We start from the raw sequence: 15,502 nt of genomic DNA on the forward strand, positions 1-15,502 counted from the left end.
CTGTCTCATCAGACGGAAAATACCATATTTTTTATTGCCTTACCACGTATACATCTTGTAGAATAGGTATCTTCAAGTTCTTCATTTTACTGCTACATACTCGTATGCTGGTTCATTATTATTCGCCTTCAGACAAAATCTTTTGAGATCGACGTGTTATTTTAGCCCATGTGGAGCGCGTTCATTTTCTTACGAGCTCTAGACTGGGTTTTACATTTACTAAAAGTCATATTACGCATTAATGCGTTTTTTTAATACGATATCTCAGGTACATTTTACCTGTAGGTAGCATTTTTTAAAAACTAATCAAAATCTTGTCAAGGTATTTCTAAAAGGTGCAGAACCTGGTACCTCATTTCGCTCGTATACATTGGTACAAGTTGCTGAGTTGGCAGCTTGGTACATTATGGAATTTGGAACATGAAAAAAAAAGTTCCCAAAACGTGCCAGGCAACGTGTGCATTAGTAGTCGTGGATTGTTTAGAAAATGAAATTTAATTTCCAAAAAGCTGAGTTTAAATTTCAAACTTTACCGGTAACAATATTCTATTGTGCTAAAAGTTTCGAAAGTGAACGAAAATGTTATTTATGGGGTATAAATTTTGAAATGACTTTATACTGGTGAACTCTTTTTTTATCACCTGCTGGGTTTATTTTGTTTGCCTGCATGAACAAATAATATCTAGGCCGCAACAGTGCTGCAAAAAATGGGAAGTAGGTAGTTGATTGCTTGGGGGAATTCGTTTACGGTGGAAATTGCGCGTGATATTTTACTTTTTGCCTGGTCCGAATGGTTTCTTTGTGCAGTTTCGAATACAATTTCACCTTTGAATTCCTTACCTCGTCATTGTTGCGGGTTTAATGGAGGCGAGGTGAATTTGAATGTGTCTGGTAATATCGCCTATATGCCTACGTGCTACGTGCAGGTTTATTTTTTTTGTGTATATGCTAAAAATTATATTTACGTGGAATAGCTTATGTGCTTGGCTTGGTGAATTTCACGTTGAATTTTGGTACATAAATTGAAAATCGCTTTAAAAAGGGTGGAATAAGTTTAATAAATGTTTCAGTCCTCTTATATGAAGTGCTCGTTTCTCCCTAGGGTTTGGATGAGGGTATTTTTGGGCAAAGTTTTCTTTTAAATAGGCCTTAGTTCGGATATTTTTACCTAAAGAACTATGAATGGTAATGTTTCAGATTTTTACCAATTTTTGAAAAAATGTACAATGTATTTTTTTCAATTTTGGAAAAATTGGCAAAAGGAGAGCAGTAATGATAAACGATATCACAAGAGTGGGTTTAAAAAACACCTGTACCTATACCTACCTATTGAGAGAAAATTTTTCTTGAACTCAAATAAATTTTTTGTCAACATTGAAAAAGTGATTTTTTTAAAATTTTTGTCCATTTCTGAAAATAGGGGAAGGAATGATAGATATCTACCAGACTATCAGTGATGTTTTCTGTTGAAAAACCTATGCCAAGACAATTTCATCTGAATAAATTTTTTAAATGGTATTTCTTAAATTTAGCCAGATTGATAATTTAGCAATTTTAGCATACACAGTTTCGCAATTTTGTTGAGTCTTGAAGGTATTATGCGTTTCATTAAATTTACCCCATTATAGGATTAATTGAGATGTTACGTTTTGTCTAAATGTCCTTCTTGCTTCCTTACAAAATATCTGTTCTTGGCGGTCATTAGCCAAATACATCGACGTTTACGAAAAGGATGAGCAGTTTTCTGGCATGTGATTTCGTATTACTTACCGAGAAAGAAAATATGTCTAGATTCCACATGAAGAAATTTTCATTCTAAATACCTACTTTCATTTTTAGAAGAACGTATCTATTTATTTTCTAATTAATCAACGTTAAGTTTTGGATTTCATCTTAATCGAAATGGAATTTAATTTTCAATATTATTACCCATTTAGGGTAACTATACCTAGTACGTTCAGTTCATTATTCATAATTTATTGTGGTCGCTTGAAACGAAGTGATTAATGGAGCTAAGAGTTGTTGTCAAATTTAATGAAATCAAATGGTGATATGTAGCTGAAGATTAAAGCGTGAGATGCGAACAATATGGATGTGAATGAGGATTACGCCAACAAAGATTCGACAGTGGAAGTTTTTCGTCAAGGTGCTCGTAGTATCATTGAGTAAAACATAATAGCGGAACGAAAAGGTATGAAGTGCTAGAATTTATCTCGTAGTGTGTTTTTGAAAGCTTAACGTTGTCTATGTCTTCGTCGTCGTATAGTCAGCGTGTTTTTTACTCTAAATGAAAACATTACCTACATAGACATGGCGCGTATGAGGAAAAGTTTCGTTCATCTTTTTGTCACTTTGAACCTTTGTCTTCTCGTTTTCTCTCGTATATGGTGAAAATATTAAAGAACAAGCTGTCTAAATTTTGAAAATCGCTTTTGCATTCAACTCATCGACGATGTCATTAAAAATATACATTCAAAAAAGATGTTTTTTACTCTGCTTTTAACGTGAAAACAGACGAGACAGACATGTTGATAGCGTCATTCGCGATGTTGACAATTTTTCGAATACTTGACCGATTTGAAAAGGTGTTTAGTATTTGGGTATTTCAACCCTTTTTATTTCTGCTTTCGAGTGCGCGTGAAATAAAAAAGAATTAATTATCTTTTTGATTTTTACTAAACGATGTTGGAAAGCCCATAAACAGCCGGCAGGGTGGAGCTTTTAGAGATAGACGAGATGCTGAAAAAACATTTCTATACCTGATAAAAAATTGGGGGAAAGTTAATAGCTTTTTTGAACAAATGTTTATGATGTTCATTGTTCATCCTCCGCCATTCGGTTATAATATTTTTTATAGGGGAGGATGGTTTAGTCTGTTTGAGATGAATTTGTTTTACGTAAAATTATCTTCAATTTTTGTTAGTGTAGCTTTTGAAATTTTTACAGGACTTACAAGTATTATTTCTAATCTACTTATTCGAAAAACTACTGAGCTAATTTTTTCATCTTATACCTACTTCTAATTTTCCAGCGAAAATGATACATCTTTTTCTCGTTTTTACGTTCTTTTATTGCAGAAAAATTATGAATTGAGCAGACGGTGTAATTAAAATGTAAACTCGAATTTTTTTAGCCAAAAATTAGTTTTCTTGTCGAAAAGCTTTCAAAACCAAATTTCCAGTGGCCAGACGATTCAGTCGCTAGAAATTTGGTTTTAAGGGCTTCTGACCTTTTCTTTCCTTTCTTCAAAGTTTCCTTCATATTTGAGTTCTGTCAGTTCAAGTCATTCTTTTTGTACAAGAAAAAATTATTCAAAACCTGCATCTTTCAACAACACTGAAAAAAAAACGCGACGAACATCGTACTTAATACCTTGTTCTTCTTCTTAAAAACAGAACTGACAGAAAAGGAATTACCGTGGAAAAACTAAAGCACGCGTAAAATATGCCGGAATAAAAACAACATTAAACTCGAATGTTAACAACACTTTATCCAAGTTTTTTATCAAAAATTTCTCTTCGACATGCAAATAATGGTTTTAAAAAAATTCGTTTCAGTCGTGTTACTGGCACATTTCACGTGATTTATTTACCTATCTGACTGAGCTTGTAGAAAATTTTCTATATTCGTTCTTAGATTTTATTATCGAAATTTTTCGTTCTAAGAATTCCCCCCTCAAATGAGTTCGTGTGTAAAATCTTTCATTTTTACGACACGATGAGAGTCTTTTAACCCTGCAGCGAACAACGATTATGTTCGACTATGTATCGAATTACAGGAAACCGGAAACACGCGGATGATTTGGGTGTGATATCAAAGGTTAGGTAACCTAAGTTTGAACATGCAGGATTAATTTTAATGTGAGATGGAATTAACTGTGTAATGAGATTAAATGGAATGTATACGAATGAGGGAAATGAGAGCAAGAACATTTACGTTGAATTATCTCCGATGACTTTTTTTTTTTTTGGAAAGTAAGTGTCGAAATAGGGCGAAATGGTTAAAATTATTTATTTGTCTCGAGTTGTCTATTTCAAAATTTTGGTTTTGAAAAAAAAGGCTGATAAAATTGAATACTGTAATTAATAAGGTTGCTACTTTGAAAAAGAAGATCTGACGGGACACTCGTTAAAATGAAAAAGTTCCTATAAAAATTTTCCATTAATTTATGACATACGCAGTACACACTACACACCCCTCATTTTATGTAGTAGGGTATATAGATGAGTTGTTATATGTAGCTAATTTCATCTTTTGACGTTTCTCAATGTGAAAGTTTTCTATATTCGAATACTACATATAGCCTGTACGAGTATGTACTTGTGAAGCTGAGAAATTTTTCGTGTTCTGTAAGCATCATTACGACGCGTAGATATAATTATAGCGAAAAACCATCATCTTTCACTTTTTCGACATATGAGTGGAGTGTGCCTTTGCACATAAGAGTATGGTTTTGCCGTGGTGTGGAAATTGCGTTAGCTTTTTTACGTCGAATTCTCTCTTTGAAAGTTTCCCAAAGCGTAGATAGGTAGGTACTATAGGTACCTAAGTCTTTTTTGAATAAGGTATATGAGACTACAGAATAGTCTTCGAAGATGAGTATGTTTATTCTTATTGGAAGTTGAGCCTATTATTCTTAGCGAGCTAGTGCTTATAAGGAATTTTACCTGTGATTGTCGTTTTACTTGATTTTTTATTTTTTTATAAGGATGGAATTCTTTGCTCGCTACACGAAGCGTGAAACAAACGTCGTCGGTTGTTTGAAAAAATTGAAAGTATACGAAGCTTAAAAGCATGTTTTTTTCAATTTTCGTATGTATTTTAACAAAAGAAAGAAAAGGTACAAGATACGAACTGAAGCTTTTAAATCAACTATACCCTCTCATACGAGTAGGTATACATATATACCTAAGTTGTGGCTTACGCAACGACGTGCGAATTTGTAAACTGAAACGACGAATAATTTAAGTTCATTTTATTGCTGACTCGTCCATAAAATTTTCATCCTTATCGTGGAAAAAAACGAATAAAAAGACGACTGGGCAGCGTTAAAACTCGGAAATAATTTTAATATAATTTTTGCAAACGATAATAAAAGCGACCTGGAAGACTGAAGTTTGCATCAAGAACGTCCTCAATGAATTTAAACATTATTATCTGTTGGAATAATTTTTAATCGCGGCACGTCCGTTGAAATATTTTAATTAATTTTTCGCCATTTCTTAATATTTTTGTCCTAGCTTAATACGTGCGATTTTGAATCAAGTTTATTTGATTTACTATATAAGTTTTATGCCGAAGAAAATGGTGTTTAAACGAGTGGAATTTTTCGAACAGATCGCGAAAGTTGTGTAAAACTTTATAAAAGGTGTGATATTTTCGAAAAATTGTTCTAATAATAATCAAAGAAGATTGTTTGAATTTCGTTTACCTATACTTTTCTTGTAAGGTCGTTTTTTCTCCATCATTTTCTTTCAGAGTTGAAAACAGCAAAGAAGGAAATTTCTCGGTCACTTATTCATCGATTTCGTTAATATTTTTTCATATAACATACATATAATACGTATCATTACAACGTTGTTGTTCGATGCAAAAACCGGAACATTCTGAGCGAGTAAATAAGAAGAGGAATGAATCTCTATCCGGGAGGTAATCTAAATTTTGGATACTCCCTAGGGAGATAATCTAAAATTTTGCGATTTGGCAACACTGATATTTTTACATTATACTGCTACGAAATAAAGCTCTTTAATACAAGTATGGAAATAGATTATACTCTTAAGAAAGTCATAGGATTTTACGTAAGTTTTACGTACTGCGCAGTGCGCGAGCAAGCATCAAATCAGCAGTTCACGTACAACGTTGCACTCCATTGGTTGCTCCACCCACCTCCACCGCGTGACGACACCAACCTGTCATGCGCAGTACGTAATACATACGTAAAATGCTAAGACTTTCTTGAGAGCATAATCTATTTCCATACTTGTATTAAAGAGCTTTACTACGAAAGTACGCGTTGCCCCAACACCCCAAAAAAAATTCAGCGGAAATGGAGAACCATCCGCCTCCCCCTCCCGCCTCGCCCTTCCGTTTGTATTCCTTATATAATTTCGGCTACATAATTTATCTGCGAGTAGGTTGTGGGATGGTAAAGGGTAACGCGTTACTTTCGTAGCATGTATAATGTAAACACGTTATCGGACCGTACGTACGTCGCGTCGGCCGTTCAGCTTAACAACTGGGTACAGCCACATGTTACAGGTTTGAGGTTGCAAACTGAATCGGTGAATCGAACTTCAGACCATTGTAGTAAATAATTGTGATTTAATTAGTGAATTTTGACGTGCGTGAATTACTTAAAATGAATATTCGATTAACAATGGTGAACGATACGGTCACAAAATACATTTCACTTTAGAATTGTTGAGTTTTGATATAAATAAATCGTATGTACCTACATTCACGATAAATGTTTAGGTAATAGGTAAATGAAACCTCTTTTGAAAATTATCTTCACATGTTCATTAAAATTTAGTTGAATTCAAAACAAAACGTATGTATTAGTAGGTATTCCCACAATCTGCGGCAGGCGGCAGTCATTTTTGCACCTCACAACAACGTTGTATTGATAAGTATCATATGTATGTTATATAAAAAATATATTATTCAACTAGGAAGATAGAGTACGCGATCATAAACGAGTGAGATACAACACTCGGCTACGCCTCGTGTTGTATTTAGCACTCGTTTGTAATCACGCACTTTATCTCCCTAGTTGCATAATATACTATTAAACTAAATCATGGGAATTCGTAGAGTAGGTATTCCTTATAAAAGAAATAGCTGCTCAATATTAAAAAATTGAGGATCTACAAGATTTATGGTTTAAAAATGATCAAGTCATCACTCCGGAAATAGTATATTACACAACGAGGGCCGAAAAAGTGATTTTGGACGAGGGTGAGGTTTGTGACCCGAACGAAGTGAGGGGAACAACTCACACGAGTTCAAAATCACTTTTTCTCCGAGTTTAGTGAAGTAATTTTTCCTGAACGAGGGTGGAAAGTACTTATTTTTACATCCGAGCGATTCTCGCGAGGTTGGAAAAGTAGTACTTTTCACCCCTAGATAGGAAAATTAAATTTCTGGTGACATTATTATTTTTCTAGCGTCTGGATTTTTTAAAAAATGCTCCAAAATTTTCAAACGTTCAGATAGGTACTTATACCTATAAATGTAGGTAAAATTATAGGCATATCTAAGAATTTTCTATTTTTTTAAATCACATTTTGAGGTTCACTTTTTACATACATAAATGAAAAAAAGTACACCCACGAAAATTTCTTTTTCTTCGCTGATAGATAGTAAAATTGGACGCAGAAACGATATGACCACATATATGACATAATGTTTTGATAAAATATAAATGCATTTTAAAATTTCCAATTTAGTTGAAAAATTTCATTTTTTTAAAACTATGTTTTTCTTTTCAAATACCCTTTTTTTTCGAAGTGAAACGTTAATATTGTTTTCATTGGTAGGTCTAGGTAACTTTAAAAAATTGTGAAAATATAAAAAAAAAACTGTTCCTATACCTACCTATTTTTGGATGTTCTCTCGAAGATTGACCTTTTCGTCTTTTGAAAATTTCATTTTTTTTTTCGAAAATACCTACTGAAATATTATGAATTTGTTGAAGAAATAGGCTTTGGTTTTGGTCCGAGCTCTACAATTTTTACCATGTTCTTTGACGTTATTATGTTATTTTACTTTGCTTTTCCTTATATTTTTGAAGAAAAAAAAAATGTCTGAACCTTTTTCTCGTTATATTTGCTGCTGAAATATTTCATCGAAGTCTTAAAAAAATGCTTGTAATGCAAGTATTCATAAGAATTGAAGGACGTTCTTGCTATTTTTTTATGGTAGATATAGCTACGCTCATACAGGGTGTTTCATCGCATGCGTGTTGTACTTGTTTGAGAATTTCTGCCAATTTATGCAATCGTCAAATCTGTTCTCAAAAGTTTTACTCTTTTACTTAATTCTTTCGTAATTTTGTAAGTATTTTTACCTCAAACATTTCTCTCGTCGGATTACACTTCTATACTTCTGATTGATCGACACCGTTGTATATAACTACTTCAGTAGCTTTTATTATCTCACATGTTTATCTTGGAACTACAAAATTCGTCGTAGAATGTATAAAAGCTCAAAGCTGCCAGATTCGACGATAATTTTTCAATAAACGTGCATTATCTGTCTGCTGGAAACATTTTTCTTCGTGTTCTGTCACCTGAATGAAAATCGCTTCGGTTAAGCAGCGTGAATTTATTACGACATTGAGCCAGCATTGACGGAACTAACGAAAGGTGTTATCTGGTTGATAAGGAATAAAAGAGGTAACGATAGGGTACGAAAAAGGCCTTTTAAATAAGCAGAAATTGCACGCTACGCGACACCCCCACTTTATATCGTATACCTACTCGGTTATACTGACGGTATAGCTTTTTCAGCTCGTTTGTCATGATCGTATATATGTAGTCTTGTTTTTGCCATCGAAAGCAAAAAAGAAATAGGGGAGAAAAATTAGATTAAATTGATCTCGAGCACTTCAATTTTAATTTATCTTGTAATTCGTCACGTCAGCGATTTATGTACTTATATAGGTACCTACTTGGTATAGAAAATTCGCAAATGTTGCCCATATTATAATATCTTTTTCTTGAGACATTTTTCGGATTAGAGGAATGCGATTTTGTACCAATTTTTTTACTTTTCTTAGTTAGTAAGTAATTAAGTATAATAGGTATTTTTTGATTGGAAAATCCAAGTTCTTGTCGTCTATTGTGGATGAATGTGAGGCATGTTTTTTCCCTGCAGCAGTTCTTAAACCTGTCAACTATAACTACCTCCATAATTGAAAAATTTTCAAACTTGGAGTTTGTACTTTGATATAAAAAAAAAAGAGTAAAGCTTTGATCTAAGTTTTCAAAAAGTTGGTTTAATTTCAGAAGCTCGCGATTTCAAAGTGTCTCGAATAAACGTGTCTGAAAGAAGAAAAAATCAATATGGTTACTTCCACTCGAAATAAATTTCAACTAAGCGAGATATTTTTTTAAAAAATGAAACTCAAATGGTACTTGAGTGTGTAATTGATTTTTCAACGAATTTTTTCCTCATCGTCGTGTGTACAGAATGTAGTATGTTCGAGTTTTGCCATACTCGTATATTTTTGCACGACCACACGTGCTGTTAATTTCCTTTAAATTATAGGTCTACGATATTCGAAAGAACAAAATGTACCTATAGATATTTATGGAATCAGTTGTAGGTGTTTTTCGAAGGTAAAATTTTCCAATTGCTTCAAGTTTTCTCCTGTTTTCACCGATATACCTGACATGTCTGTATTGAAATTTCTAGCATTTGAATCGCAGCGCAATATTACATAAATTTGATTCTACCTACGGTTGAAATTTTTGTTTGTAAGTTATCCCCGTGTGAGAAAACTCGGCGCGTTATTCACGATAAATGCCGTTTACCTACTGGTGTCATTTGACGTAGGCGAATGGAGAATATCGTCGTGAAAATTCACATTTCCGGTGTATGTTTATCGTAAAAACAAAATTTTTGTTTATGTTCACAGTCTGCATTATTGTGTATCTGAACGTATGATTATAATATGTATCTACTTATAGGTATACATTTTGTTGACAAAAATATTCGGTTAGGGGTTTTCTCTCAAATTTTCAAGCTCGAATATCTTTCTTTTGTGTTTGATTAGGATACGTTAAAAGTACGAGTCTAGGTATACTTTTGTAGTTGTACATTGTAAGCGTACACAAAAGGTGACATTTGATGATTTGAGCGTCTTCCCGACCCATGAAAGATTCAATATATTACCTTAATAGAGAAAAATAAAATACTCGCCAAAATTGGAGAAAATTCCAATAACATCGATTTGGTGTATTATTTCGCTATACAGAGAGTATTTCTTCTTGTAGGTGACGTTTCGTATGATCGAAATGGAATTTTGGCAGTTCATCGTTTTACCTACCTATACTATACCTTTGCGAAACCAATAAAGTCACGAAAACGTTTTATCGATAGATTTGTCTGGAATTTTTCTAATAATTGTATTACGTCATTGAGTAAGCGGAGTTGTTTGTAAGTGGGTGTAATTTCGATGAGAACAATTACCTACGGAAAATCCATACCATACGCCTACTTGAATTGCATTTTTTTCAATTTTTTAATTTCATTTTTCGTTTGAATGTTTTTTCTCTTATGAAAAAATAATCAAATTATTTGTTCCAAATTTTCATTTTTTTTTTCTCATTAAAAAAATTCATGAATGTGGCAGAGAAACGAGATGAAAAGTTTTTTTAAAATTTATTTTCAACTAAAATAACAAAAATTAAATTACATATTTTTGTGGAGTTTTAGGGTTGAAAAGTGTCACGTATATTTTTCTTTCTTTTGTTTTACGTGCTGGTATGTATGTAATGAAATCACATTCAAGTTATTGCAAAAGTTTAAATGTAGCTTCCAATCTTCTATTTCGATTAGGTACCCTATGTGAATATTTTTTCTGCGCGTTTCTAATCAATTAAAGTTGAAAACTTTTTGTGAATAAAGCATGTGTGAAGCTCGTATGTCGTCACTGATCAAACACAAATCAAAAAGCCTCTATTTCTATAGGTAACCATCTCCTATGATTAGGTCTTTGATGAATGAATCTGTCAATTTTCATTTTTTTTTTTGAATAACATTTAAGAGAGGAAACTCATTAATTTCATTGATGGATAAATTTTTAAATCTTGACTGACTTGGAAATTTTTTTTTCAAAGTCTTGAGAAATCTTGTCTTTGATTGAATTAAATTAATATTATAAGTAGTTAAAATCAATCAAATTTCTTTAAAAATCTCAAATTTGGATTCAAAGTTCTAATACTCGTGCTTAATTGTTTAGGGGCTGTAATGGTCAAATATTATACTGGGGATGGTGAATTTGGAACATTTTTAAACAGAATTCCAAGCGTTCATGAAGAGGTCAATATCATGATTGGAAACAACGACTTCTGCTCGTGCAATTTTCATGATGTAGAACTACCTACACTATTTTTGATCGAGGAAAGATGATGACCTCTTCATGAATGCTTGAACATTATGAAATGCCAGAGAGTGCTGCAATTTGACTGTGTAAAGCTTTTCACAGAGGTAGATATCCCTATTTCGATATTTCTGCAGAAAAACAATCCAACTGCTAACCTTTGCAGGATGTTACTATTGGTTGACAAATATCGAGATAGAATATAGACTTCAGCAGAAATTTCTCAAAACTGTCATAAGTTGAGAGTTGTGGTTGAACAGCAGTTGAAAGATTTTTACTGAAACTCAACTCCCCTGAATCCAGTAGTCATAAGCTAGACACAATCTCATGATTGTAAAAGACGACTTCATGCCCGTGCAATTTTCATGATGTAGAACTACATTATCTATGATCAAGGAAGGATGATGACCTCTTCATGAATGCTTGAACATTATGAAATGCCAGAGATTGCTGCAATTTGTCACAGTGGTAGATAAACCTATTTCGATATTTCTACAGACAAACAATCCAACTGCTAACCTTTGCGGGATGTAACTATTTGGTGACAAATATCGAGAAAGAATATCCACGGTGTGATAAACAGATTTGATGGGTGGATTGTAGATTTTCTGAACGTATGTCCCATTAAAAGCATTTGTGTTCCTTTCAATTTTTGTTTCTGTCATTTCAAGCCTACTTGAGAATATTTCCATATTATGTACTCGGTATATCCATGCTCTGTTTTTTCGTTTTTTTTTTCGAAACAAGTTTATCAAATTTGTAAAAAAAAAAACGCTCTGGTCCACCCTGCACATATGTACTTTTCTTGATTTCATTTTGTGAAAGCTCAACCATCAATATGTTGATCCAAAAATGGAGCACGGGTCTCTGTATTTTATACCAACTTTTATTAATGTTTGCCCCCCAAAAAAGGGTAAGGTGTTCTTTGGAATTATGCTTTCACTCATTCATTACATCTAATGAAACTGTATCATTCAGTTCCAAGATTGACCCAATCGGGTTTTTTGCTTCTTTGATTTTGGAGGATAATCAAATGAATAAGTCTATCATTATCGAGGTGGCTTCAAGGGGCTGAGGGTTGAACTGTGAGTAAAAGTGATACTTGTGATAATCTTGTTCAGGAAATTGAAAGCATTTTTTCAGAACATTTCAGGGTTTGCTTGGGCCTTTAAGGGTTACATAGGTGTGTTTTCGAAGCTCAATTTTTTTTTCAATTGTCATAAAATTCCAAAAATTGCGTTTGGGCTGCTTCAATTTTGAGAATCATTCATATTGGTCGTATTCTGATTATCATTCAGTTTTGAGGTCCTCTTCCGAGGTAGTGAAAAAGATGCAGGTATTTTTGAGGCCCAGATTTTTCAAAAAAAATGCCATGAAATCTTAAAAAGTGCGAAGTTATCCTGTGAGTCCTCATACATACTCAATGTGAAAAAAATTAACAAACTTGATCTTTGATTTCTCTTCGTGACTGAAAAGTTGACTTGCTTTGTTTGATAGGTCTAGGTATTCAACTACTTTTTATGAAAAATGTGTGTTATGTACATACACAGTTTCGAGACTTCGCTTTTCAAAGCAATTAAATCAACTTCTGGATTCAAAAATTTTATGAAAAAGTCACATATTCTCTATCCATTGATCTCCGAGAACGTCTGTCTTTGCAAAAATTGATTTTAATGGCAAACTTGATTCATTTTCTTCAAAAATTTGTCGATTTACCTACCAAGAATATTGTGTATTTGGAATGGCGTATCTTTTACATACAATACAAACGCAGATGAAAAATTCTTTTCATCGAAAAAATTCTCGAGATGAATTAGGTATTTACAGAAATGGACAACAAAAAGTATAATGATAGTAGAGAAACGAAGGCGAAATTCAATTTATTTCGAGCCAGTTTCAATGACAAGGTTGACAAGTTCAATGACGCGTTGGATTTCAGCGATTATTTTCACCATGCATTAAGCTTTGCGAATGATAGCATACAGAAAATCGACTAAAGAGCTCGAGATTCTCTTTCGAAATTTATTCCCGGTCGGATTTGAAATTAGTATTGTTGGTGTATTTGCTCGAATGTACAAAAATACTCAAATGCTTTGTTGAGAGAATGGAATTAAATTGAATCAGTGGTTCCTTATACTGCCATATTTTGAAGCAGGACGAATCGTACTCGTAGTAGGTAATAGTAAGATATATCCAGGCAACTCATTTAACTTTTTGGCAGCCCGGAGAAAATTTGCCAACAGAGTTGTACTTACTGTTGCTGTGAGGTATGAAATAAACGACCTTTAATTCTCGACGTATTTTATTTAATTAACGAAAACAGTCGCAAGTTTAGAAAGCCTAAAGTAGACTTTGTAAAAGTAGATCAAGGCGTATTATAGTCAAAGAAAAGTGATGAACATGACAGTGAATACTAATAACATACCGTTCAAGTAAGCATTTCACGTTTCAAGTTGGTAAAATAGGGAAAAAACCCTTAGTTAAAGGGATTTCGTTTGTTTGATTTTCGTCCGTTGTTGCGTAGGCAGAGTAAAATTTTTTTAATGTCAATACACGTTCATGTCTCCAAGCAAAAGGGTATACGATACGACTCGACTATGGCGACAAAAAAACACCACGTCAACTGATACTCTTTATCGTAAACCTTTTCATTGTTTTTTCACATTGTGTTTTTTAGCCGGCGAGAAAAGAATACGGTTTTGTAATTAATACCTTTTTAAAAATGTAGCGTTAACTTTAAGGATTTTTACATCATCTTGTAAACAATAGACAGCTGTTTAACGAATGGTTTAATTTTTAAACAGGAAAAAGCTCAAAATGCCAAGAAACAAGCAGCCACTCCCGATGATCAGGATGATCTTTCACCTTTGCCGTCACACTGTCAACAACCTCCGTCTTCCAGGCGTCGAGGTGCCATTTCCGCCGAGCCAGTCACCGAAGAAGACGCCACTAGTTACGTGAAAAAAGTAATGAACCTGATTTACTGTTTCATTTTTTAATGATTGATCGTTAAGCTATTTGTTTAAAGGGTGTTTCAACTCCAGTTTTTATTTTATTTTTACTGTGGATGAATTCAATGGAAATGAGGGAACACAGTCTTCACAATTTGTTCAAATTGACTTTCAGTGGGCTGAAATAAAATTTTGATTGTTATTCATTGTCAAATATTGTGTAAATTTCAAGTTTCAAAAATTTACTAGAGGCTGCAGAACTGCTCAAAACGGTTCGGAACCGTTTCCAATCGATTTGGCTAGTCAAAAATAGAATATATCCCGAATTTCAGCTTTCTAAATCCTTTTGATAAAATTTTGATTTTTTTTTTTCATTTTTAGCCCAAATTTGATTTTCAAAAATTCATTAAAAATAGAAAATTCATGTTGAAAATGGGGTATTTATAATTATGTACAAACTGAATTTTAGCGTTTTACTTCAAAGGCTGAGGGAATGATGGTTTATTTTTTCTCAATTATGAAATCGCCGGACCAACATTTTTTTTTTCGAACTGGAACTCACCGATTTTGGAATAATGTTCAGGGCTCGTACTCGGTTACTTTTTAAGCAACCAGGTTACTAAAGTTACTTTTTTTTAAACGTTCAAAGTCCTTACTTTCTGCCGAAAATAACAAAAATTCTCGCCTTGTTCCTTGCTAAAAATTCCAAAAAAGTAACCTTTTTTGCTAAATTTCATGTTTACCAAAAGTTGTCAACAAGACTCGCTTTTTCAACGACAATTTGCGAAAAAGCGTCACTTTTTTCAAATAAATTGGAAAAATTGTCGTTTTTCGTCAGAATTGCTGAAAAATTTCACTACCCATTTGCTTAAAAAATTGTGAAATTTTTTCCCCCCATAAATTGCCAATGAACTCGTTAAAAAGTTTTGCCTTTCCAAATTTCAAATTTCTATGTCAATTTGGTAAAATTTTATTTTTTTCTGATTTTCCAAAATTGATTTTCAAAAATTTACCAAAAATCGAAAAATGTACTTCAGCGCCCGAAATTGTGGGTGGTGGTATATTTTTATTATGATTTTTCGATCTAGCTTTGTCCCGTTAAAAAATACTTTTGCAGGTCTGGATGCCTGCAAAAATTTTGAAAAAATTGTACTGGTGTCAAGATGTTCTGTAATGTTTCAAAAGTGTCATGACATATTAAATAACTTTTACGATGTTTTCCTAGACTTTTCCAATATTATTTGTGTCTATTCTTAAATAACGTCTTATTCTTGTAAATTATAAATTTAAATAAGAAACATAAGTTTTCACCTTCGGCATTCCCAGAAGGAGAATACTTCATCTATAATTCAAATTACGATGCATTTTCCAAACAGTGTTGATACATATTTTGAAATTATAGTGGATTTTTTTAGAACGATAATTATGATTTTATGACGAC

The 15,502-nt window shown here is 33.0% G+C and overlaps 1 protein-coding gene across 2 annotated transcripts in view; it reads left to right on the forward strand.

Moving 5' to 3' along the window:
* Positions 1-15,502, forward strand: part of Pka-R1 (protein kinase, cAMP-dependent, regulatory subunit type 1) — an 87,948-nt gene that overhangs the window by 60,445 nt on the left and 12,001 nt on the right. For both annotated transcript variants that reach the window (XM_065359201.1, XM_065359202.1), the window contains exon 2: positions 13,915-14,076. In XM_065359201.1, the coding sequence (XP_065215273.1) occupies positions 13,915-14,076 (162 nt within the window). The remainder of the gene's footprint in view (positions 1-13,914; positions 14,077-15,502) is intronic.

Source organism: Planococcus citri, chromosome 3, assembly GCF_950023065.1.
Source record: "Planococcus citri chromosome 3, ihPlaCitr1.1, whole genome shotgun sequence".
Taxonomy (NCBI): domain Eukaryota; kingdom Metazoa; phylum Arthropoda; class Insecta; order Hemiptera; family Pseudococcidae; genus Planococcus; species Planococcus citri.